At 36.4% G+C, this 27,718-nt stretch overlaps 1 protein-coding gene across 4 annotated transcripts in view; it reads right to left on the minus strand.

Moving 5' to 3' along the window:
- Positions 1-27,718, minus strand: part of Rbm6 (RNA binding motif protein 6) — a 98,843-nt gene that overhangs the window by 46,142 nt on the left and 24,983 nt on the right. For 3 of the 4 annotated variants that reach the window (XM_071615698.1, XM_027933660.2, XM_071615699.1), the window contains exons 4-6: positions 25,443-25,532; positions 23,581-23,650; positions 4,040-4,113 (exon numbers count right to left, since the gene is read on the minus strand). In XM_071615698.1, coding sequence (XP_071471799.1) covers positions 4,040-4,113; positions 23,581-23,650; positions 25,443-25,532 — 234 coding nt within the window. Of the gene's footprint in view, positions 1-4,039; positions 4,114-23,580; positions 23,653-25,442; positions 25,533-27,718 lie in introns of those variants that run through there. The other variant, XM_027933662.2, reaches the window with a different exon arrangement.

Below are 27,718 nucleotides of genomic sequence, written 5' to 3' on the forward strand. Positions count from 1 at the left end.
CTAAGCAACTTAATGAGACCATGTCTCTCTCACCAAACCAATAAATAAATAAGCAAGCAAGCTTGAAACATTTAATAGAAATTCCAGAAGTATAAACACACTCACACTTGGGCCCTACTCAAAAGTAATGATCTCTGATCATCAGAATCTGTATCAAGTTGTTAACTAAAAATTGGAGGAAAGGAGAATAAATGAGTGGACAGAAACATTTCACCTACCATAAACACTTTATTCATTCTGAAGTCAGAATTTCTTCCCCCCATATTATTATGTCTTTCAGAAGATCCTTAACTACTGTGTCATAAGGAGCTTAATCTACATGCATTTCATCAATTTTAATAAGCCCAAAATATAAAAATATATTTATTTTCCTAGAATTATGATTAGAAATTACCTGACATATGGAGGAAGGGGAAGGAAGAGAAAAAGAACATAATCATGTAATATCAAATGCTCACTAAGTGCCAGGTGCTATGCCAAGTGATTTACCCACATTATTCACCTAACCAAGAGTCATTATGTAATGTCACTTCTCAAGAAGCTCCCTAACCATCTCATTTATTCTTTCAATACCTTGCTTCATTTTCTCTCTCAACACTATCAAATATTGTATTATTTTATCAACTTTCTGATATCATTTTCCTCCAGTTAAAAATAAAGTTCTAGTATCCTAACAAGAACCCCTTGAGATACTGGGAACAGAGGGAACTGAGGCCTCAGGAGGTTAAGAAACATGCCAAAGATAACCCAACTAGGGAATAACATCTGACTACAGATGCATTCCTTTCTATCTTTCTTTTCTTTTTTTGAGAACACTAAGGATTGAACCCAGGGCCTCAAGCACGTTACGAAAGCACTCTACCACAGAGATACATCCCCATCCCTGCCTTCCTTTAAGTATGAAAAATTATATTATATTATATTACCTGAGTATGAAAAATTCTCTAGAGATTTCATTCTCAAAAATTTTCCTTTCAGAACAATATGCACACAACCTATGGTAAAGGCTACTAAAAGAATGCTGATTTAATCATGAAATCTATGCAGTTCAGTGAGAGGATTCTATCACATAGTAGTGCCAGCAATCTGTCCTATGAGTAGTGGAGGAATAAAAATTTAGGAAATGAGGCTGGGGTTACGGCTCAGTGGTATAGCATTTGCCTCACATGTGTGAGGCACTGGGTTCAATTCTTAGCACTGCACATAAATAAATAAATAAATATCCATCAACAACTAAAAATATATATTTATAAAAAATAGGAAATGGGGTTTGACTATATAAGGATATGGAAGGTATCTTAATGGGGATCAACTCTAATGAATACTAAAAATTAGATCAGACAAAAATATGGAGCTTGAGAGAATAGTCTATGGGATTTGTGAGCATTATTTAATCTCCAAATCCTTTCTAGATATTATTAGGTCCTTGAAGTTAGAGGCTACCCCCCTTAATTATACTCCTGGCAGTACATGCCTATAATCCCAGCAATTTGGGGAGGCTGAGCCCAAGGGAGGATTGCCAAGTTCAAGGACAGTTTTAACCTTTAGTGAGATCCTGCCTAAAAATAAAAAAAATAAAAAGGGCTGGGGAATATAGCTCAGTAGCAAAACACCCTTGGGTTCTGTATCCTAAACAATAAATAAATAAATACATTAATTAATTAATTAATTGTATTCCTGAAAAACAGCACCACTTTGTATCCTATGCATAAGGACTACTATCTGTCAAAACACTCTAGTTTATAATTGAAAGATTACTGGCCCTGCTCCTGCTTTATTCACTGAACAGGGATCATTTATCAGGGATCTGGAAGACTTAAGAATGTTCCCAGAATGAAGAGGATAAGGCAAAATGTTGGTAAGTAACCTCCTCTCAATACCATTGATGTAAATGAGCATTTTCCCAGATGTGGTCCAATAGAAAATGTGCCCAAGAAAATCCTTGGTTTTACAAAAGGCTGCATTAGTTCTGTTTGAAATTATCTTTTAGAGGACTGGATACTTCAGATGAAATTTTTTGTTGGAATGGAGGGAAGAGCCAGAAAAGAAATACTGATATTTTTAAATCAAAGATTAAACAATGCTGATAAAAATTAATGCCACTCTAGGAAAAATATATAATAATAATACAGGCGGGCACAGTGGTGCATGCCTATAATCCTAGCAGCTTAGGAGTCTGAGGCAGGAATAATTCAAAGTTAGCCTCAGCAAAAGCGAGGCATTAAGCAACTAAATAGACCCTGCCTCTAAATTAAAAAAAAAAAAAAAAAAAAAAGTGGGGGCTGGAGATGTGGCTCAGTGGTCAAGTGCCCAAGTTCAATCCCTTGTACTCCAAAACAAAACAAAAAGAATAATAATACAAAAGATATGGGCTGGGGATGTGGCTCAAGCGGTAGCACGCTCGCCTGGCATGCGTGCGGCCCGGGTTCGATCCTCAGCACCACATACAAAGATGTTGTGCCCGCCGATAACTAAAAATAAATAAATAAATAAATATTTAAAAAAAAAAAAAAAGATATGGCATCTCCTCAATTATAGTTCCACTACTCCCAGAATTAAGTACTGTGGCAAAAAACTGATAAGAACAACTTGCTTATAACTTAAAACTATGTTCTCAAATTTGTTCAGACTGTTGAAAAAAACCATAAAAATATAGATTTAACCCTTTATTCTCTTCAGAACTGGAGAGTGCTGATTTAATCATGAAGCCTATGCAGTTTAGGGAGGGAGGATTCTATCATGTGGCAGTGCCAACAGTGAAAGAATAAAAATCTAGGAAATGTGGTTAACTACATAAGGAGATAAAAAATCCCCATAAAAAAATTTTTTGGAGTACAATTTCTGATAAAAACTAATATTTGCTTGATGATTGATTCAGTGATGAACACTGAATAGTCAGTAAGAACCCTTTTAAGTCAATAAGAACCCTGTTAACCCTGCGTTCTCTGAGGATTTGACAGTCCTTATGCTAATAAGATGTAAGGTTATCAAAAAGTTTTTTCATATCAATGCTTGCTCCCAAAGCATTTAGGGTATGTCATTTCCATATCCATAAAGGGAAAATACAGCCAAAGAAGGAAACAATGTAATGAGTCATGCTGAGTGGAGCAAAGAGGAAAAAATCTCATGTAAAAACTACTTTTCTCTGACACAGCCTTCTTTTGAGATGCTGGGCTCACTGCAATCACATTGTTAAGAAAAGGCAGTGGGTACATAAAAATCAATATTCCTAAATTTCTTATTCCCACTTTACAGATGGAGGAACTGAGACACCACAAAGAAAACTACTTTCCCCCAAGGAAACATTGTGTCAAGGCAAATTCTATCTATTTAGCAATTCCTCCCCAAAACTACCAGGCAGGGTTCAATTAAAAATATAGATTAGAATTCTAGGTGACAAGCCAAATAGCTCCAAATGGATCAAACATAAGATAAGTACAGATTTAGATACACCAGCTCTGACTATATGCAGTCAAGGACTTGAACATGAAATTCCAACTGGCAAAGAACAATGATGAATGCAATGGACACAATCCACTCCTCTCTCCTCCCTAATAGCCTTCTTTTAAAAGAAGCACACATACAGGAAGGACCTTGGTGCCACAAAAGTCACCATCAGTGGACTTAACCCTTGGTCTGCATGTGACTACTGACCTAGAACTGCTGTGCCAGGCAGATCCTTGGGGACAATCAAGGATCATTCTTTGCTTCAGGATTCCCATCTCAGTCACATTCTAGAAGGAAGCACTCCAGGCCTGTCATATTTTTCCATCTAAAGTCTTTGGAATCTAATCCAACCACAACTGGGCTCTAGTTTTTAAAACACACTCTGTACCCATTAACTCTTCTAGAGAAACATTCCCAGGCTTTTAAAAATTTCTCCTCCTAACTGTTTTTTGGTAGGATATGGTATACGCTAAAGATACTTGATTTCTTGCACCTCTTCAAAGTGAAATTATTTGAAACCCTCCCTCCCCATACTTTAAAAAAAAAAAAAAAAAAATCCTTCCAGCATCATTTGACCGAAGTATAAAGCAACCTGGTTGGCCTCCATGCATCCGATGGCATCTTCCAAGAGTGAAAATTCCACGCAGACATAGCCATAGTCGTAACCTGGGGACAGCATTTAAATACAGACGGGAGTGGTGTTAGTGCCTTGCAAACACAAAAGACACACTTAAATCCCCTGTTTGTGAACCCCTTAAACATAAGCCCTCCCAACTAGCTTCTCCCTCCCCTATACAAGGCAAAGTTGCTACCCCAAATAGAAAAAAGTACTGAAGGAGAAAGTCTGGATGTTTCTGAACTTTTGAGATTCATCCCAAACTGGCTTTTTGCTATTAACCAAGAAGATCTTTGCCCTCTTTAGCACTGTCGATCTGTCGAAGGTGCCCCACAACAGGGTAATCCCACAGAAAGTTCATGTGGGAACCCAAAACATTTCTTCTGGAAAAACAAAATCAACAAGAACACGAAATTATCTGGGGGGGAAAAAAGTATCCAGAGAGAAGGAGAAGCAATTATTCAATGCTAAGCTAATAATCACCACTTTTCAAATAGAAACCACTTTCAAAGAGAAGTACTGACAATCTGAAGTAAACATTCTGTTTAGTTATCACAGGAAGTTTCTGGTTAGCAGGGGAGAGACCATGTCAGGTCTTCTCTTTGTTTCCTTATATCAAACAACTCAAGTTGTTTCAGCTAAAATCTTTATGAAAGGAAGGAGGTATTCAAGTATAAATACTAATAGTTGGGTCCAAAATTATGTCTTTCCTATCGGGGGAAAGTGTTGCTAGCAATCAATAAATGTTCAAGAATTGTATACACCATTAGAGTTATAAAATACCCTTCACCTTAACCCTGAAGAAGTGTTATTTGTAGCATGGGCCTACAGCTGTCATGACCCCTGAGATTGGGAAGTCATGGAATTTATAGGCTGCTGAACTCTAATACTAACTCATCCTATCATTTCCCTAATACTGCCTCTATATGACAACAAAAATACACTTGTCATTGTAATGCTCCACAAGTGGCTTCCTCAGTTCCTCCACTGCCTCATAGAATAAAGAAATTTATCTCTAGGAGTGGCACTCTTTAAATGGAATATCAAGGAAAAGATGTGATTTGTTCAGATGAGAAATAAAACTCAAAAAAAGTAAAACAACTCAAAGTCCATTTCATTGTGAGCACAAAATATATAGGAACAACAGGAAACTGAATCAAGGTATCAAAGACACATACACACACAAACAAACAAACAAAAAATCCTAGGGCAATAGAAAATATAACTTGGCTGGCACTATAGCTCAGTGGTAGAGCACACAGTGAGCCTGCATTGAGGCGCTGGGTTCAACCCTCACACCAAAAAAGAAAAGGGGGGAAAAAAAGAAAGTATAACTTGAAGAATATCAAATTTAGCTGGACATGGTGGCACACACCTATAATCCCAGCAATACAGGTGATTTAGGCAGGAAAATCATAAATTTGAGGGAGCCTGGCCAACTAAGTGAGAACCTATCTCAAAATAAAACATAAAAAGGGCTGGGGATATAGCTTAGCAGTAGAATGTTCCTGAGCTCAATCTGAGGGACGACCCCCCCAACCCCCCACAAAAAAATATATTTGATTAAATGAGTAGGATTCCTTGTTATGAGAAATTAATGGCCTAAATGTTTTGTTATGATAATAATTTTTCACTTTTAGACTTGTTAAATACTCCAAGTTCACTATGAAATGTTACAATGATACCAGATGAGCCTTCCTTTGACTTTTAGGAAATGACTAGGAAGAAAAAACAAAAGCTGCTGGGCATGGAGGCACAGGCCTGTAATCCTAGCTGCTCAGGAGGTCAAAACAGGAGTTCAAAGTCAGCCTCAGCAAAAGCCAGGTGCTAAGCAATTCAGTGAGATCCTGTCTCTAAATGAAACACAAAACAGGGCTAGGGATATGGCTCAGTGGTTGAGTGGCTCTGAGTTCAATTCCCAGTAACACCCCCACACACACACAAAAAAGAAACAAACTCTACTAGAAATGTCAGCAGTGCTTTAGGCTGAAAGGCAGATTTTCTACTCTAATTTCACATTTTAGGCTAATAGATTAAAACTAGGACCAACAGATTAAAATGAATTCAATCTGTTTAAATTTATCACAAAAGCAAGTTCTGATTAGTAATTCTTTGAAGAAACAATATACATACTTATATATATATCTCATGAAAAATACAAATTGTTTTGTTACTTAATTCAAGTGAATTTTCTTGACCAAATTCAATGAATACCTGAAACATAAAATATTCTCCATTTTATAAAGGGTTCAGAATATTCTTTGGAAATTTTGTAGAATAAAAGAAGGAACTAAGATAACTGTTATCGCCAAATATCTACTGCAAACACTCAAAAGCATGTCCATAACCAGAAACAGCTAACCATGGAACAAGCAGATGTGCTTTTAAATGTGTTGATTATCTCTACAGTTATTCAAAGGAGTGCCCAGGCCAACAAAAAGTAGATGGCTTCATAGCTACCAAAATGCAAAGCATGGGAAACTAACACAAAATTGCCAAGCCTTAAGTTTCCTTCCTATGCTTCAAAAAGTGACTGGAATGACCCAGAAGAACACAGAATAGAATCTGTTAATAGAAACAGAGAGAGAAGATCCATGATAATGTCCACCTTTTGCTAAACAACAAAACTAAAATTGCTGCGAAGGAAAACATACCATCTATAGGAGACATTATCTAATAGCATCTGTACACATCAACCCTATTGTAATATTAAATTCACAAGCCCACCACTCAATTTCTTCTGCTTGAAACTTTAGCTATCAAAAAAGAACTGAAATTTCAGGTTTAATTAATACTGCATAAAACTTTTTTAAAAAGTGAAGTACTCAAACGTGATCTCAGGCATTCCATGTGTTCAAAACTCATAGTTGTACCCTGACCCCGAAGACTCAGATTGCCAAAAGACAATACAAATAATATTTATGTAGAACTTGTTGGAACGAGGCTCAATTGCAGAACCCTTTACACAGACTGATGTACTACTCATGAGACTACCTTATAAGGCAAATATTATAAATCTCATTTTACTGATAGGGAAACAGGCAAAGAAAGGATATGGTGCTAAAAGTCACCTTAATGATAAGTATCAATACTGTGCTCTTTTATCTAGGCAGTCCAGATTCTAATGAATGCTTTTAACCATACACTGGATAGCCTCTCATTCTTTTTTCTTTTTCACAAAAAAGACTGAACCCAGGGTCTTGTGCATGCAAGGCAAGCACTCTACCACCTGAGCTATATCCCCAGCCCCTTTCATTCTTTTAATAAGATTCTATATTGATTAAATACACTGAATTCCAAATTTTACCCAGTCCAGTTACATTTAGGGTCCCATATGCCTGAGAATAGCTTAACAATACAGCAGCTATTCCCATTTTAAAATATCAATGACTGGCCAGGCATGGTGGTGAACACCCATAATCCCAGAGGTTTGGCAGACTGAGGCAGAAGGGCTGCAAATTCAAACCAGCCTGAGCAACTTAGTGAGACCTTCAGCAACTTAGCAAGACACTGTTTCAAAATATATAATTGAAAAGGGCTGGGGATGTAACTCAGTAGTAAAATATCCCTAAGCTCAATCCCCAGTACAAAAAAAAAGAAAGAAAGAATCTATTGCAGAACCAGTGTGAACGGGCCTGAATAAGCAAGACAGAAAGTATTCATTCAAGAAATGAGTCTACTGGCTCCCCAAATTCTTCTGAAAAGACAACTTAAATGTTTTATTATAAATGATGGCTATAAAAATTACATAGTACCATGGAAAGATACTTGATATAGTATATTTTGAAAGCTTCACAAATGAATATACCCTTGTGAATAATTACTTAAAATGTGTATTTTTTTAAAAAAGGACTGGAATTAAATACAATGAAATTAAATCTAACTCAACGGTTAGAAACAAAAAAAAAAAAAAAAAAAATCAGCTGTGAGATGAAAACCATGTACGTCAAATCATACTTGGAGACCCCAAGGTAAAGAATAACATACCATCTTTCAATAAAGGTAAGTCCAACATTGCCAGTTTTTCCTCCAGCGTTGCAACAGATCATTTTTCCTTTGGTTGACACCAGATGAAGTGGTTGGCTTGCATTTAAGGGCCATAATGTATGAAAAATATATTGCTTTAAGTAACAGAATCACAGCAAGCACAGTAAATGCTCACACTCAGAGAAACTTGGAAATGGAAACCAACTGAAGCCATGGCTAAATCTCATCCCCATCTTCCATGATCATTCCATGAGAGGGAAAATAGGGTGTGGGGTAGAGGGAGGGAGACAGGATTCAAGAAAGCATAGATGAATATACAAAAATCTGAAAATGCATATAATGCAACACAACTGTATACGAAAATGATTACAATGGTTGTATTGCTATAATAGGATAATCAGGGATTTATTTTATTTCCCAAATGTAATTTTATAATTCACAGAAAAGGTTCTTGTAGGCACAGAAGATAATCCACCTAAAGAAATAACACTCCAAAAACAACCAAACAACTTTATAGTCTAAATTGCTAGGAACCATTTGAAATCATCAATAGTAAAGTTAGTCTTGACAGTATAAAAGAGATTTTTACCACAAAGACTATCTTTTCCTTCAACTATAACTTGCTGAGAAGACAGGTGGGCTAATGGGTCTTTACGGGGATTGAACCCAGGGCATTCTACACTGAGTTACACCCTCATCCTTTTTATTTTTTATTTTGAGACAAGGACTCATTAAGTTGCTTGGAGCCTAAGTTGCTAAGGCTGGCCTCAAGCATGTGATCCTCCTGCCTCAGCCTCCCGAATCCCGGGGGTTACAGCATGTACCACCACATCTGGCTGTTCTTTATCTTAGATAAACTGGTAAATGATTCCCCAAATTCTGTGATGGGTCCTAGCAAATTACTGAACTTGAAGGGGGAAATTATGGGAAGGATAGCTTTGTAGCCAAGTCAGACAAAGTGCAGATAACCTTGAAACTTGACACTGGCAACTGGTGTCTGAAGAAAGGGGTTTTTGTTATTGTTGTTGTTTTTGCTGCTAGGATGCAACACATGGCCTCACAAGTCATGCAAGCCCTCTACACTCAACCCCCAATAAAAGTGGTCTTGAGGGACTGAGTTCTTAACTTAAACCTGTAGACTCTTAAAGTTCTTAACTTAAACCTGTGGATTCAGATAGTATCAGAATTTAATTGCACTGAAGGACACCCTGTTGGTGTCAGAATGGATTGGTGTCAAGAGAAGGAAAAAAACCTTTCACCATCTCTCTGCTTCCATGACACAGGAAACAAGCATTGCTTTCCACTAATATCATTCTTGAACAAGTTCATATATCCAACTCTCAATTTCACTTGAGATTTATTTTCTCCCTACTTTACACCCAAGTTCAACCGCAAACACCACTGTTTCTAGGTAACTTACGGGCAGCACTAGTCTTTCAGGCAGCCATTTTTAAATAAATAGAGGCTTATTCTTGATTAAGATTTCCCCCCAAAATGGTCCATTTCACCAGATCTGTATATACATTTGCCAAACATATCCATTCCCTCATAAACAAGGTGAGTACATTCTAGGGTTCCATATTAATCCAGAAACTAAAAATTTAAAAAAAGTTTTTCTAATAAATAATAATTTCTAAAATGACACAACAGAAACTCTACTCTCAGGCTAGGGGTGTAGCTCATCATTAGCATACCCCAAATCCTGGTTTCCCTGACAAGCACAAAAAGAAACAGAAAACTCTGTTACCTTAACATGATACACAATATCATTAGAATTGCACGGTTTTTTGGTTTTTAGTTGGTTTTGTTGTTGTTGTTTTGATACTGGGATTGAACCCAGGGGCACTTAGCCCTTTTTTATATTTTATTCAGAGATAGGATCTTGCTGAGTTGCTTAGGGCCTTGCTAAATTGCTGAGTCTGGCTTTATTTAAATTCACAATTCTCCTACTTCAGCCTCCCAAATTGCTGGTATTACAGGCATGCACCTCCATGCCTAGCCACTGCTGTTTTAAAAATTAAGTCTGTTAGGAAAATTTTCTTGAGAGATTCTACACTCAAAGCTCTATTTCTACCTTTTACACCTGTTAGCTTGTCCTTTGGGGATGAATAAACATATCCTTAAACCACAAATAGTATTTAACTAACAAATCACACAAAATGTACATATAGCAGCTGGGAATTTCTATATTTCTTATATTGCACATGATACAACATAAGACAATATCGCTGTTAATTTCTTCTTTGATTTAGAGACAAAGAATGGAAAATGTTTGGTTTGTGACATAAACCCAGTTAATATAAGTCTCTAGGGAAAACTAATGAAGTTTGGTTGAATGTGATGATTTTCCTATTTTACTATCACTTGGGGACATTTGATTTTTTTTTTTAAATGACCTTATCTAGCTATATTCTTTTCTCTTTTTTTAACATTTGTTGGACACAATACCTTTATTTTATTTATTTATTTTTATGTGGTGCTGAGGATCGAACCCAGGGCCTCACACATGCTAGACAAGCATTCTACTGCTAAGCCACAATCCCAGCCCCTAGCTATATTCTTTTCAGCATAGCTGTGAAATGCTATTCCACAGCCCTTTCCCCAGTTTTTATACCAAGAGATTTTTCTATCATGTGTTTGATAATTATGACAACCAGCATTCTTTTTTTTTTTTTTTTTGCAGTGTTGGGGGTTGAACCCATGGCCTCATACATATATCGGTAAAGGCACACTACTACCACGCAGTCACATGCCAAGCCCCCAAAGTTTTACTTTTTTTCTGTGTGTGGTGCTGGGGATTGAACCCAGGGCCTTGTGCATGTGAGGCAAGCACTCTACAAACTGAGCTATATCCCCAGCCCTCAAAATTTCACTTTTGACAAAAGCAGAAGCATATGTGAATGTCCAAAGTAAGCACAGGACAAAGGAATGTTTTGTTTTGTTTTAATCTGAGTTCCCTGCTCCTTCTACTCTTAGAGCCACTGAATGAACGATAGACATAAAGATGCCTCTTCACGAAAAATGAAAAAAAAGAAAAAAAAAATGATAGGGATGGAGGCAGGGAGTATAGCTGAGTGGTACAGTCTAGCATGCACAAGACCCTGGGTTCAATTCCAAGCACCACAAAGAATGGGGGTTGAGGAGAAGAAAAGGACACTTCTCCAATACTGGAACCTTTAAAAGTTTCTATGTATAAAATAGCTACTCTCCTCTAGTATTACAAAGAGTGGGGGGATAGATATGCACTGGAGCCAGACAAGATGGCATACACCTACAATTTGGAAGGCCAAGGCAGAAGGATAGCTTAAACCCAGTAATTCAAGGTCAGCCTGGGCAACATAGCAAAACCCCATCCAAAAAACATAAACAAAACCATATATTGGAATACAGGTATAATCAGTCTTCTTTCAGTAAACACACCAAAAAGCTATATCCATCTATATTTATTTTTCTCTACTTTTCTGATCATTTCCTATAAGACCCCAGAAAATTTTGTCTCTACAATTCAAGGCACATGGGCTGGGGTTGTGGCTCAGTGGTAGAGCACATGCTTAGCATGTGTGAGACAGTGGGTTCAAGTCTCAACACCACATAAAAATAAATAAAGGTCCACCGATAACTAATAAAATAAAAAATAATAATAATTCAAGGGACATCACAAGTTAAATACATACTGATCTGACTAATGATTACCTTCAAGCATTCATTTAGGTGTTAGTCTTTTAAATTTTGTTGCTCCTAAATGTCTAAATTTTTTAATGTGTCCCCCAAAGTTCATGTGTTGGAAACTTAATGCCCAAAACAACAAAGTTTGGAGATGGGGCTATTAAGAGGTGATTAGGTCATGAGGGTTCTGCCTTTATAAATGAATTAACGTTATTGTGGGAGTGGGTTTCTAATAGAATGAGTTCAACCTACTTCCTCTCACTCCCTGTCTCGGCCTTCCACCTTTCACAATGGAATGACACAGCATGAAGGCCTTTGCCACACATAAGTTCCTTGACATTGTAGTTCCCAATCTCCAGAATAAGAAAAAAAATTTCTTATAAATTACCCAGTCTGTGGTGTTCTGTTATAGCAACACAAAAATAATTAACCACATCCTATTGTCATCCTATAGTAACTTTATGATTAGAAATGACCAAGCGCTTTTCATCAATAATTATCTAAAGTAATAAATTCTTCAAACTTTCAAGCAAAAAGAATCTGATGTGTAAGAATTCCCAGATTCCTTTACAAAAACAGAAGATGCTATGAACTGTTCAGAAAAGGAATACAGAACATTTATTCCAGATACCCATTTTCCACAAAAATTGAGGCTCCTTACAGTCAAATATTGTGTTGCTCATGTTCATCAGCTTATACCCAGCATCTCAATACACCCAGATATTGCTTAGATGAATGAATCAATTAACAAATAACAATACAATGGTGAGCCACATACTAATCAAGATGGCACACATTTGGTGGATAACACAAAAGAATGAATTGTATCAAGGTTAAAGAGCACTGTTATATTTTAAGATGAAAATATAACATTTTCTAGGCATAAAATAATGAACTTAACTGAAACTAGGGACAGTCAATTATGAACTCTATCGGAAAGATGTAAGTACCAACCAGGCCTTTAGTATCTGAACTTAAATTCCGTATATTCTCTTTACTCATAATAATATCTTTAAGAAATCAATCAATTTTTTTGTGTGACTTTTCAGTCAATTTTCAAGAAAGTTTTTTTTTTTTTTTTTTTTAATGGAAACAGAATTCAAACATTATTGATTCACCCTTTTAAAGTTTATAGTTCACCACCAGGTGCAGTGGCTCAGGCCTGTAATCACAGAGGCTGGGGAGGCTAAGGCAAGAGGATAACAAGTTCAAAGCCAGCCTTAGCAACTTAATGAGGCCTTCAGCAACTTAGAAAAACCCTGTCTCAAAATAAAAAAACAGAAAGAACTCAGTGATTAAGCACTCTTTAATATAATAATATAATCCTATTTATAATTATAAAACCTTGACCACTAAGCCAAAGACACCTGAACATTTGGCAAAACAGGTCAATTCAGACTAGTGAAGCCAGGAACATTTCTACCTCGAGAAGGGTTCAATCCCAGGTACAAAAACAAACAAACAAAAAAAAAAAACCTTAGCACTCAACCATATATTCACAAAGTAGAACAACTACCATTCTATCTAGTTTGAAGAAGGGCTTTATTTAAATCAGATAGAAGAGCTAAGTGATAACCTAAGAAACATGGAAGCAGGTAAAAATCAATTTATATTAAATTACATACATTACATTTACAATCAATTTACATTAGATTGACCACTAGTATGGTCTCATTTCCTGAAGGTAGAAACAGTAAGCTAGAAAGTATGAGCACAGAACAAAGGGAAGGTAAGGGCTGGGGCTGTAGCTCAGTGGTAGAGCACTTGCCCTACATTAGATCCTCAGCACCACATAAAAATAAAGATTTTGTGTCTATCCACAACTAAAAAATATTTTTTTAAAAAAGGAAAGTTAAAGGAAGAAGCCAATGTGTGTGTGTGTGTGTGTGTGTGTGTTGGTAGACCTTATTTATACTGAGAATTAAACCCAGTGCCTCTAACAAATGTGGGGCAAGTGCTCTACCACTGAGCTACAACCTCAGCCCAAAGCCAATGTATTTTAAAATCCTGTAAATGGTTTTTATGGACGTTCTGTAGCCATTGCTCATTTAATCTGATTGTATAAAAGACTTCCCTTCTCTGGGATGAGGCTGTGAGTTAAGGAGGCCCCAGCACTATAGGGACTGATTAATAGCCCTTTTCTTCTTATGGCTCCAACAGAGGAAAACTCTTTAGTAAATAATTTTAATCACCAAAAAAGCACAGGAAACCCTATTTATAATTATTAAACTTTGTCCACTAAGCCAAAGACACCTGAACATTTGGCAAAACAGGTCAATTAAGACCAGTGAAGCCAGAAGCATTTCTACCTCAAGAAGGGTAAAGAACTCACAGAGGTCTGTAGACAAGAGTTCAGACACCTTCCTTAACCAGAGAGGCAACCCCACCTCAACTAATGGTTCTGAGGAAGAGACTACAACCTGCCTATGTCTCAAAACTGATATTTCAGAATATGCAAAAATATGCAAGACCTGGGTTGGAGCTGTAGCTCAGTGGTAGCACACATGAGGCACTGGGTTCGACCCTTGATACCACATAAAATAAATGAATAAAAAGTAAAAGCAGGGCTGGGGATATAGCTCAGTTGGTAGAGTGCTTGCCTCACATGCACAAGGCCCTGGGTTCAATCCCCAGCACCACACAAAAAAAAAAATAATAATAATAATAATAATAATAACAACAACAACTGTAACTTTATCCTTAAAAAAACAAAAAAAGTAAAGGTAATTGTGTCCATCTACAACTAAAAAAGAATATGCACAATCTGGCAACATCTTTAATTGGGGGCTTCTGCCAAGATTTCCATGCTCAGGGCCATATAGATTGGAAGCCCATGAGAATAGCATTTAATCTGAGAAAAAGACAAAAAACAAAAAACACACCCCACAATTGAACTTGCTCCTCTTTCCTACCATCACTCGAACTACTCAGTCTAAGAACTCAGATTTTTGTCTTATTTTTATTTTTATTTTTTCCCTTTGGGTGTTTTGGGGGGTATAAACCACAGCCTCATGCATTCTAAGCATGCACTCATTCACTGAGCTACACCCATAGCCCCTGGATTTTCTTACATGGCACAAAAAAAAAAAAAGATGGCAGTATCTTGAGACACCTAAAGCAAATTATCTCCTGCAAATTTGGAAATATTCTGATGGACATAGGAAAAAAAAAAAGAATAGCAGAGCATAGGACAGTCCCTTTTCTAAAGCATTTTACACACAAATCAAAATAGATAACTTCAAAATCTATTCAGAAAAGGACTCTACCCTCCAAAATAGAACAGTAATTAAGACGATCAGTAAAAAAGATGAGAAAAAAAAAAAAAAAAACAGTTAAAATGTTCTGCTCATCATTGTCTTGCTATAGCCTAAAAAAAAGCCACCTCTTCCAACTCCAGATATTATGTGTGGTTTTACATAGAGACTTCTAAGGTGACACAGTTCACCAACCCAAACTCACCAATCTGGTGGTCCTTATTTATGAATAAAGAAGATGTTAAAGATGTCTCACTCTCAGATCTAAAATGAGACCTGGATACAAAAAAAGTCCCCCGCAAAAAGCAACATACAGAGAACCAATAAAAGTCCATGATTGTGTTAAAACTTCCCTTTCAGAAATATGAACTACCAACTAGCCAATTCTTGTTAACTTTAAGGGATTTCAATAAAGGAGCTCAAACTAAAGAATGACTTAGCACCCAGGAAAGAATGTGAATTTCATCTATATGTCATCTATATGTTACCTAGCATGAATGAAGCCCTGGATTTGATACTCAGGATGGCAAAAAGGAAGAGGAAAAGAATGAAAAATAGGGAAAAGGAAAGGGGCAGGGAGAGGAAGAGGGAAAAAGAAAAGGGAAGAGGAGGAAGAAGTATCAGCAGCAAACCCTGAAAAATGAATAGTCCTAACCAAGCCCTGAAAAGACATTTTAACTCTCTTAGGTCACCCTTCCCTTCATTAGCTAATAGAACTAAATCTCACACTTCCCTTGACACTAAAGCTTAGTACCTTATCATTCCTGCAGTCTACAGTAACTTCAAACTGTCACTTCCCTAAGAGTCCAAAAAGCCCCTATTCTGCAGCAACCAACATATCATCTAATGAGGTTAAAATATATTATGACCAGGCTGGGCATGGTGGGCACACCAATAATCTCAGTAACTCAGGAAACTGAGGCAGGAGTTCAAAGCCAGCTTCAGCAACACACAGAGATCCTATTTCAAAATAAAAATAAAAAGGGATGGGGATATAGTTGAATGGTAGAATATGTGCCTGGCATGCTTGAGGCTCTGGGCTCTATCCCTAGTATCAAAAAAAAAAAAAAGTGTGTATACAAGTAGACAAGTTTTCCATTCCCAGAATCTATACAAAGGTAATCATTTTCATAAGAGAGATAATATCTTAAAACAAACGTAAAGCTTACAAAACCATAGCTCATTAACAGAACTTTCTACTGGAAAGTCTTTGGGTAGGGAAGTTTAAAATAAATAAGACAAACCCTAGGTCATTTCAAAAATGACTAAATTTAACCCAACTTCCAGGCCCTCTCCCCAAGCTTACCTGATCTCTCCAGCACCAAATCATGGAATTCTTCTCTAGGTCAGCCATCCATTGCCTCCATAAGATTCACCCGGCCCTAAGACCACCTCCTGGTATTTTATACATTTTTATTTTTTTAAGCTCTGCCATCTTTCCTTAAAGCTATCTGTGAACATACACCCCAAATGTGGTAAAAAAATCTGATTAAGACTCTTGGTGGAAGGCAGGAGCTTTTTAAGTTTTAGAGATGCAACAAGTACATGTAATATTTTCCAAGCAGCCTATGGTCAATTTCTACCTAAGAAACTAAAAGTGTTTACTTGTCTACTCTGTGAATGCCAAAAAACGCTGCAAAATGTGCACTGGCAGTTTTTTTTTTTTTTTTTAGGACAGAGGTACTGGGGATTGAACTCAGTGGGGTACTTGACCACTGAGCCACATCCCAAGCCCTATTTTGTATTTTATTTAGTAATTCGGTCTCGCTGAGTTGTTAGCACCTCGCTTTTGCTGAGGCTAGCTCTGAACTCGCAATCCTCTTGCCTCAGCCTCCAGAGCTGCTGGGATAACAGTCATGTGCCACTGTGCCCGGCTTGTGCTGGCACTTTTTAAAAATTTTTTTTTTGGGGGGGCTACTGGGTACTGAACCCAGAGACACTACACTACCACACTAGTTTTGAGTTATTTTTAAACTGTGCAAAAAGTTCTAGAATTAAAGAATCTAGCTGGGTATAGTGACACACACCTATATTTCCAAGATCACAAGCAAGGCCAGTTTTAGCAATTTAGCAAGACTCTCAGTAACTTAGCAAGACTCTGTCTCAAAATAAAAACTAAAAAGTACTTGGAGTGTAGTTCAGTGATAATGCACCCATAAGTTCAATCCACAGTACAAAAATATAAAGAATCTAAACAAACAGTTAATCAAATGCAGTGGTTCTCACAATTCAAGGCACATCACAACCATCTGGAGGCCTTGTTAAAGCACAGATTGCTAAGCCCCACCTCCAGAGTTTGTGATTTGGTAGCTCTAGGGGTAGGGTCTGAGAATCTGGATTTTTTTTTTTTTTTTTTTTGAGAGAGAGAGAGAGAGAATTTTTTAATATTTATTTTTCAGTTATCGGCGGACATAACATCTTTGTTTGTATGTGATGTTGAGGATTGAACCCGGGCAGTACGCATGCCAGGCGAGCACACTACCACTTGAGCCACATCCCCAGCCCCAAGAATCTGGATTTCTAACAAAATGAATGGTCATGATCCTGCTATCTAGGGCCCACTCTTACAATCTCATGTTGACAGAAGCTATTCATTATAGTCTTCAGTTTGCAAGGCTTCTGCTGACCATTTAGTTATTATAATTCAGTGGCAGAATACTTGCCTAGCACACACCAGGCCCTGAGATTCTACCCCAGTACCAAATATAAAATAAAAATAAAATATAACAGAGTTAGGCACAGGGGCGCACACCTATAATCCCAGCTATAAGGGAAGTTGAGATAGGAGAACCGCCAAGTTCAAAGCAAGTTCAGCAATTTAGTAAGACCCTGTCTAAATCCTCAGCTTGGCAAAATGAATGAATAAATAACATTTTAAAATAAAATATATCAGCTTGATGTCCATTTTACAACTTTTTTTTTTTTTGGTACTAGAGATTGAACCCAGAGGCGCTTAACCACTGAGCCTCATCCCCATTCCTTTTTTATTTTAGAGACAGGGTCTTGCTAAGTTGCTTAGGACCTCACTAAGTTGCTGAGGCTGGCTTTGAACTTGCGATCCTCTTTCCTCAGCCTCCCAAGCTGCTGGGATTACAAGTGTATGACACCACTCCCAGCTCCATTTTACACTGTATTGGAATTTCCAAATTACAAAGAACTTGCAAGAATAATAATAAAAGTAAAACATAATCCTCTTTATCTAGATTTAACTATTGGCAACATTTGCCCCTCTAATATTACTCTCTTCTTTCCTCCTATCAGATATATCAAATATTTCTTTTGAGCCATAAGAAAACTGCATGTATCATGGTTCTTGACTTCTCTAACATAACCACAATAATACCAAAGTCAGTGAATTTAACATTGATAAACCACTACTACAATCAAGATATTAAAAAAAAAAAATCTATTACATTCAAAACCTCTGTCACGCTTCTATATCTGTCAGCTCCTGCACCAACGTCCTGGCAACCATTATTTTCTATCCCTAAAATTCTACCTTTTCCAGAACATCAAAAGTGAAATCACAATGTATAGTCTTAAAAAAAAATAGAAAAAAAAGCTACACATGGTGACACATGCCTGTGGTCCCAGACATCTGTGAGGCTGAAACAAGAGGATCACTTGAGCCCAGTAGTTTCAAAGCAGTCTGGGCAACATAACAAAACACCCTATCCCCCAAAAAAACACATAACATAAAATGCACCATTTTTAAAGTCTACAATTCAGCAGCATTCAGTATACTCACAAAGTGTGCAACCATCAACATTATCTGGTTCCAGGATATTTTTATCAGCCCAAAGCAAACCCCATATCCATTAAGTAGTCACTAATCATTCACTCAGAGGAGAAATATCTCTTATAATCACTTATTTGCTTTCTATCTTTGTAGAAATTTCAAGAACCCATACAATATGTGGTTTTTCTATCTGCTTCTTTCACAAGGTTTTCAAGGCTCATGCAAGTTGTAGCATATATCAGTACGTCACTTCTTCTCAGCCAGTACATATAGGCTCTTGAGTCTAGTTTCATTCAATCAGCAAAATGCCTTCAAGAACCAACCATGCTGTTATATGCATGAGTAGCTTCTTGAGTTTTATTGCTACACAGTATTCCATCATATGTAAGATATACCAAAGCTTATTATTCCAATCACCAAAAGTCATTTTACTCCTGATACTTTTTCCAGAAATATAATAATATAACTTAAGGTAATTTAAATATCACAATGTATAGTCTGAAAATTTTTTAAATATATTTAAATTTTTAAATACCAAATTTTTGTTAAATTTTCAGCAAAAGTGTTTTGAAGCAAATCTTGGCCTATACTGAATCTCTTTATAGTGTTCATTTAGTCCTGTTAGAATATCCACAGATTTTGCTGCTAAAGTATTGTCTTAAGTATTCATCCCTGTAAGGGACATAATTCATATGTCATCTATGTACCACATTCCATTTCTATAACCAGAAAAAAAATTATAAATTAATTTAACACCTCTGATTCTGGACCCTTGACCCTATATTTATATAGCTCTAAATGGGACAAAAATGAACAAATTACTAGAGTCAAGTGAACAGTCATTAATCTTTTCTCTGTTATAGAGTTCATTACATCAACTAAAAGGATGAACTCAACCCAACAATTCCCCTTTTGTGAGCACATCCATCTAGCATGGGCTCTTCCAGATCATTATTCATTCTAAAACTCTGTCATTTTTCTTTATAAAAGTCATCTTTTCCCACTGAGTTTACACATGATCTTTTTTCTTTTTGGTATTGAGGATTGAACTCAGGGGCACTGAACCACTGAGCCACATTCCCAACCCCTTTTTAATATTTTATTTAGAGATAGGGTCTCATTGAGTTTCTTAGGACCTTGCCAAGTTGCTGAGGCTGGCTTTGAACTTGTGATCCTCCTGTCTCAGCCTCCCAAGCTGTTGGGATTACAGGTGAGCCACCACACCGGATGGGTTACACATGATCTTACAAAGAGTAAATGATAAAGTTCTCAGAACATCTGGTTGTCCCAAGACACATTCTTCAGCAAATATGTAAAACCTAAGTTGTATTGCCATGAAATCTAAACTACCCTTTAATGCCTTCACTTAAGATCACAACTGTTCTCCACATCATAGAACCGACTGTGCCAAGCACTAGGGAAACAGGAGGGAACAATACAGACAAGGTTCTTGCTGCCATGGAGCTAACTTTCTAGAGGAAAATACATAAAACCATCAAGCAAACTATCAAAATGATTGCTCTATGCACAAGGATACAATAAAAAATGACTACAGGGTGAGTTTAAATTAGATGGTGAGACTAGGCTTCAGAAAGGCGAAACTTAAGAACTAAACCCCCGAAGATGAGTGAGGATCAGAAGCAAGGGCAGTACAAAGGATCTGACACAACAGAAGGAAGTTCGAACTAGTAAAGATCCAGAGAAAAGCCCAGTATGGCTACAGTGTAATAGGGCAAGTAGAGAGCAGTACAGGATGAAGTCAGACAAACAGCCAAGGACCAGCTCATGCAGAAATTTGTTATGTCAGAATAAGGAGTTGGGAATTTCTTCCAAGTGAAAATGGAAGGCCATTAGAGGGTTTTAGGCATAGGAATAACATGATCTGACTAATATTTTCAAAAGTTCATTCTACTTGTCACAAAAAGGTGTTAACATTGGTAACATGGACAAGGGTAATCCAATTCTTTCATTAAAAGAAAAAAACTATAAAGTACATATCACTTTATATAATAAAATACTTTTTAAAAAGATTTTTTTTTTAGTTGTAGCTGGACACAATATTTTTATTTATTCATATATTTTTATGTGGTCTGAGATCAAATCCAGTGCCTCACAGGTATGATGCAAGCGCTCAACCACTGAGCTACAGCCCCAGCCCCAATAAAATGCCTTTTTAATAAAAATCACTGCCCAGGATGATTTCACATGTATCTATTGTCTTTTGTCTGTCAATCACAATACTAATAGCCAGCAAATTTAAGAATTTGCTCTTTAGACCCTGTATATTAAAGTAATTTTTCCACATCATGTGTAACCACAAGAATGAGAAGTTATACTCCATGTATGTATAATATGTCAAAATACACTCTATTGTCTGGGGCTGTGGCTCAGTGGTAGTGCACTTACCTGGCATGTGTGAGGCACTGGGTTCAATTCTCAGCACCACGTACAGATAAATAAAATAAAGGTCTATCAACAACTAAAATATATATATATATATATATATTTTTAGTATTTATTTAGTTGTAGATGACCACACAGTATCTTTATTTATTTTTATGTGGTGCTGAGGATCGAACCCAGTATCTCATACATGCAAGGCAAGCACTTTACCACTGAGCTATAGCCCCAGCCCTAAAAAAAAACTTAATAAAATATACTCTATTGTCATGCGTAGTTTAAAAAAGAAAATAAAGAAAAAAAGTAATTTTTACTCTGCTAATAAATCTGACAATTTAAATAGAAAGTCAATGAGTAGGGCTGGGGATGTGGCTCAAGCGGTAACGCGCTTGCCTGACACGATGGGGCGCTGGGTTCGATCCTCAGCACCACATAAAATAAAGATGTGTCCACTGAAAACTGAAAAATAAATATTAAAAAAATTCTCTAAAAAAAAAAAGAAAGTCAATGAGTACTAAAGAAACGAAGAGTTTGATCTACTGCTATTTAAACATTAATTACACTCATTTCCCAAATACATCAAAACTTAATTAAAGCAGAGTTTGTGACAAGATTGAGGCTATTACCCTGAGAATTAAACAGTATCATTAGCCTGTAAATTCTACCTTTAGTTTTCAAAGAAAGACATGTAGAAGACACATGCAAAAAAAAAAAATAAAAAATAAAACCAACAAAATTGAGATGTGCAATAACAAAAATGTAACTACTTTTAGTCATGTGTTCCAAATTCAGGGTTGATGTTTTAAAACAAAAAAAAAAATTGCTTTCTGGGGCTGGGGGCTGGGGCTCAGTGGTAGTGCACTTGCCTGGCATGTGTGAGGTACTGGGTTTGATTCTCAGCACCATATATAAATAAATAAAATAAAGGTCTATTAACAACTAAAATATATTTAAAAAAAAAAAGAAATAATTGCTTTCTAAGAAATAATATTTCTAAGTTGATTATCAAATTGCAGAAAAAAAAACACTTACTGAACTTAACACAAATACCACATTCTTTCAAGCATAAAATTTACTTTTGTGGATAATCTTCTTCTAAGAAACCCATTTAAAGAAATAATGACCAGGCTTTTTTGTGGCTCAGAGGTAGAGTGCTCGCCTAGCATGTGTGAAGCACTGGGTTCAATCCTTAGCACCATATAAAAATAAAAAAATAAAATAAGAGATATTTTGTCCACCTATAACTAAAAAATAAATATAAAAAAATTACCTAATGTAAAAATTCAATTTAATGGTAAAGTATTTAAAAGTAAACTATAGGGGCTGGGGATGTGGCTCAAGTGGTAGCGCGCTCGCCTGGCATGCGGGCGGCCCGGGTTCGATCCTCAGCACCACATACAAACAAAGATGTTGTGTCAGCCGAAAACTAAAAAATAAATATTAAAAAAATTCTCTCTCTCTCTCTCAAAAATATAAAAAATAAATAAATAAAAATAAACTATATCCTCAAAAATATTATATGCTCTTAACTTGAAGATTTCTTTAGCTCGATTACTATAATTCTATGTTTTGTGAGATTAATGCTCTTCTTAAATTTAAAATTCTACAAAACAGGTCACTTTGAGATTACCTTTATTTTTAAACTATTTCATATTATGCAGTCCTAAAAATATTGGTCACAACTTGATTGCTTAGCATTTTGCTTTTGACTTCCTTTTTCTATAATAAGATTTGAAGGAACTGACCAAATTTGGTACTCTGAAATATTATGTGTATATTCAGCCAACTTTCATCAGACCACAGACTAGAGGTCAAAAAGAAAGCTCTTCTGGATCTATTCATGGGTTTCAACAAAACGGCTGTTTCAGGAATCTGTTCTCAGAGCAAGAATGAGAATTCAAGAAAACTCTAATTGGTACAATTTCTGTGGAAACTGGCAAGTTTCACTTTGAAACAAGGAAATGTAAAATTTTATATTCAACAAGTTAGTAAATCCTAGGCTCAAATGTAAGCATTCCACCACCATAAAGAACAAACAGAAAGTTTAATAACTTCGTTATGTAAAATATAGTCAGGGACAGATGCTGCAACACTCACTTCATATCTCACAGGAACTCAGAACTGGAACATGCATCCTCATCGCCCATTTGTGGACAAACATCCACAAAGAACCAGCTAAGACTAAAGTTGGGTATTATTTGAAGGCACCAACAGGAGGCTTCTGGAAATCTTAATTGTGTTTTCTTTTTTTTTTTTAATTAGTTGTTGATGGACCTTTATTTTATTTATTTATATGTGGTGCTGAGAATTCAACCCAGTGCCTCACACATGCTAGGCAAGTGCTCCACCACTGAGCCACAATCCCAGCCCCAACTGTGGTTTCTTAAAAAAAAAAATTAAGTAGCATATGATGCAGAGATCTGACAAAGACCCTTCCTAACCCAAGGCCACATGCATATAAAGAAACTCACCTGTATTATACTCCTTTAACTGCAACTCCTTCACAGGCATGCCATCGGAAGTCTGAAAGGCATTAAGAATCTGCAAGAAAATGGTATTTACACATAATGATACAAATCATATTCAAACAGTGAATTTTATATTTTCCCTACTGGTTTTTATTCTACATAATTTAAAGCTATGATTATTTTATAAAGGCAAAATTAAGACATGCACACGAGGTGCTCAAAAAAATGCTAAATGAATAGAACATGCTTATTCAAAAATTCCTAAGTGTAAAAAAAAATCAGATGAGCATAACCTTCAAGAGCTCAAACTCTGATATCAAACTGTCTGAATTCCAAGCATCTCCTACTCACTTGTTGTGTAACCTTTCAGTGTCTAGTTAATTACCTGTTAAACATAAAATGATGCACTAAGCTCATTCAGTCCAGAGCCATGGTAATTCGGTCTGGTCAGTTTTTTCTTTATATTCAAATGAATCGTTCTCTAACTACAAATGTCACTTCTTCAGTGATACCTAACTGCAAAATACAAAGTCACATCTACATCTTTTGTTCTTTTTGTTGTTCTGGGGATCAAACCCAGGTCCTCAGTACATGCTAGGCAAGTACTGTGCTAGTTACATCCCCAGCCCTAAACCTTTAGTGTTCTTCAGAAAATGTATCACTGTTTCAAAATGTTACCTATCTTTTGTTTGCTTTTGTATTATTGATGAGGCAGTGACTTTATAATATTCACTGCTATATCATTCAGTGCCTGGTACTCAATACAGGTTGAATCCTTAATCCAAAATCTGCTTCAGATTTTGCAGCATTTTGGATTTCAGGTTTTCCTATTAGGGATGCTCAGTAAAGTCTACTCCAAAATTCCCAAATCCAAAGCCCCCCAATCTGAAATACATCTGATCCCAAGCATTTCAGATATGGAATCTTCAACCTATAATACTTAACACTTGCAGTGAATGTATTAAGAATACCTATTCAGGGGTTGGGGTTGTGGCTCAGTGGTAGAGCACTCGCCTAGCACATGCAATGAGCTGGGTTTGATCCTCGGTACCACATAAAAATAAATAAAATAAAAGTATTGTGTCCAACTACAACTAAAAAAATATATTTAAAAAAAAAGAGAATATCTATTCATTCCGGGCAGGGTGACACACCAACCTCTAATCCCAGTTACTTAGAAGGCCAAGGCAGGAGGATCAGAAGTTCAAGGCCAGCCTTAGCAACTTAGCAAGACTTTGTCTCAAAAAAGTGTGGGGTGGGGGTGGGGTGCCTAAGGATGTGGGCTCAGTGGTTCGGCCCCCCTGGATTCAATCTCCAGTATCCCCACCAACCAAAAAAAGAAAGAAAAGAACCCTATTCATGGTCATTATAATTAAGTGAATTAATGCTTATAAGCATACACAATGCCTATCACAGAATAAGTACTATTAGCTCCTGTTGCAATATCCTGACCAATTCTTCCATAACTTCTGCCATAAATTTAGTCAGTCTATCCTAACTGAGCAGATAGGCAGCTTCCAAACTCATACTACTATAAATCAGTATCTTTATCTATGGACTCCTGAAATAATATGCCCTACCAGATGATTACCAGGTCACCATTTGTCATGGTTTTACAAACCTCACCTCAGTGAATACATATATAACTAGCAAAATATGAATAAGTTCTATGAATTATAACAAAGTCAATCCCTGGTTTAGATATACTACAGTTATCCAACATATTAACACCAAGGGAAGTTGAATAAAGAATACACATGCTTTTCTTTCCTATACATTTCTTTATACTTTCCTGTGAATCTATAATTTTTCAAAATAAGGTTAAAAATTTAATTGACAGAGACAGAAAAAAACACATGCCTCACCTCTTCTTTTGTGGCATTTTCAGGCACCCCACTTAATCGAATAAGCCTGCTAGGCTTCTCCTCACTTGTGCCAGTCCTGTAATCTTGATCCTTAAATTCAGAATATAAAATTATTTCACCAATAAATATACTTTTGTGTGAAAAGTGAAACAACATGAAATATAGGTATTCAGGATCAAAAATGAAAATGACTGAATCATGTAAAGATGTGAAAAAATATGACTTTATTATTTTAAATTTTGATTTTAAATCCTTGGATTACAAATGAATTAACCCAGGATCATTGAAGGAGTCTTTTTGTGTGTGTGTGTGTATGTGGAGGGGAGGGTGCTAGGGATTGAACCCAGGGCCTTGTGTATGCAAGGCAAGCACTCTACCAACTGAGCCATATCCTCAGCCCAAGGAATCTTAAAATTGTAAAATAAGACATAAAGAGAAATAATACTGGGCTGAGAGTTTAACTAAGTGAGAGCATTTGCTTAGCATGCACAAGACCCTCGAATTTCAATCCCCAGCATCAAAAAGAAAAAGGGAGAGGCTCAGTGAGCACTTGCCTAGCATGCGTGAGGCACTGGGCTCAATTCTCAGCACCACATATAAATAAATGAATAAAATAAAGATTCATCAACATCTAAAAAAAAGAGAGAAAAACAAATTAGCCCCAATAGGACTTTCATAGAAAAACAAACAAAAATATTATTATTCCCAAAACTGTATTTTTTTCCTGAATGAGCAAATAGCAAAAAGGGAAATCTGAGCAGATGTCATTTAATAAAGATGATTTCTTATAAACAAATTTCAGAACAAAGTCAAAAGGTGTCATGTAAGTGTAAACCACACAACTTAACAGTAAAATTCAAAGAAATCTGTACTCTTCATACTTATAAAAGCCTTAGCTCCAATTTTCCTCCATTTCGAAATTATAGTTAGAATTTAACTTTTAAGAAAAAGTCTCCTGTAACTAAATGACAATATCTCCCTCCAATCAATTTCTCTCCACTTCAAAAGATAAAAGCTGAAAAAACTTTTGAGAAAGACTCCTATAACTAAATGATCCTATCTCCTAGTTATGCCTATTGCCTAGCATAATCAACAGTGTCCTCTTTTACTCTTAAAAGCAAACTGATTTAGATAATAAATTATGTGGTCACCAGGCTCTAACATTCTCAAAACCCATTATTGGGTAATATGTATTAAGAGCACTGTCCAAAATAATAGAAACCTAAATAGAAATTGATAAAATCTATTTTAAAGATAACATCTTCTTATTAAGTTGCAAACATAAACTTCCTTGCATAGAAATGTAACATTTAAAGTTAATTAAATTAGCTACAAAAAGATACTAAGGGCTGGGACTGTAGCTCAGTGGCAAAGCGCTTTCTAGCATGTATGAGGCACTGGGTTCGATCCTTAGCACCACATAAAAATTAACAATTAAAATAAAAAGCATTCTGTCTATCCACAACTACAAAAATTTTTTTTTTTAAAAAAGAAGATAATAACAATTTTTTTAAGTTGTCGATGTTTAATCGGGGGGAGGGTGGGGAGGGTTACTGGGGATTGAACTCAGGGGCACTCAACCCCTGAGCCACGTCCCCAGCCCTATTTTGTTTTTTATTTAAAGACAGGGTCTCATGGAGTTGCTTAACACCTCACTTTTGCTAAGGTTGACTTTGAACTCGTGATGCTCCTGCCTCAGCCTCCCAAGCCACTGGAATTACAGGCGTGCTAATTTTTTTTTTGATTTATTCATATTCTGTGCTAAGAATCAAACCACATGCCTCATACATGCTAGGCAAGCATTCTACCACTGAGCCCACAAATCCAGCCCAAATTACAACTTTTAAATAACCTCCTCATGACTACAGAGAGACTCTTAGGTAGCCTGAGTTTAATTAAGAAAATGAATCCTAAATCACAATGCTTGACTATCAAAAAGTTGTGAAAATCACTTCCCAAAGATAGTTACTTTTCAGATTAAATCGTCCCAAGGTATTTAAATCAGCCCAATAAAGCAAAATAATGAATCAACACCTATCAAAAATATTATATGATTGGCACAGTGGCACATACCTATACTCCCAACAACTGGGAGTTTGAGACAAGAGGATCACAAATACAAAGCCAGCCTCTGCATCTTAGCAAGGCCCTAAGCAACTTAGGGATACTCCATCTTAAAATAAAAAATGAAAAGGGCTGGGAATGTGGCTCAGAGGTTAAGTGCCTCTGGATTCAATCCCTGGTACCCACTCTGCCCAAAAAATATTATCTGAACT

This window comes from Marmota flaviventris, chromosome 8 (genome assembly GCF_047511675.1).
Source record: "Marmota flaviventris isolate mMarFla1 chromosome 8, mMarFla1.hap1, whole genome shotgun sequence".
NCBI classification, from domain to species: Eukaryota; Metazoa; Chordata; class Mammalia; order Rodentia; family Sciuridae; genus Marmota; species Marmota flaviventris.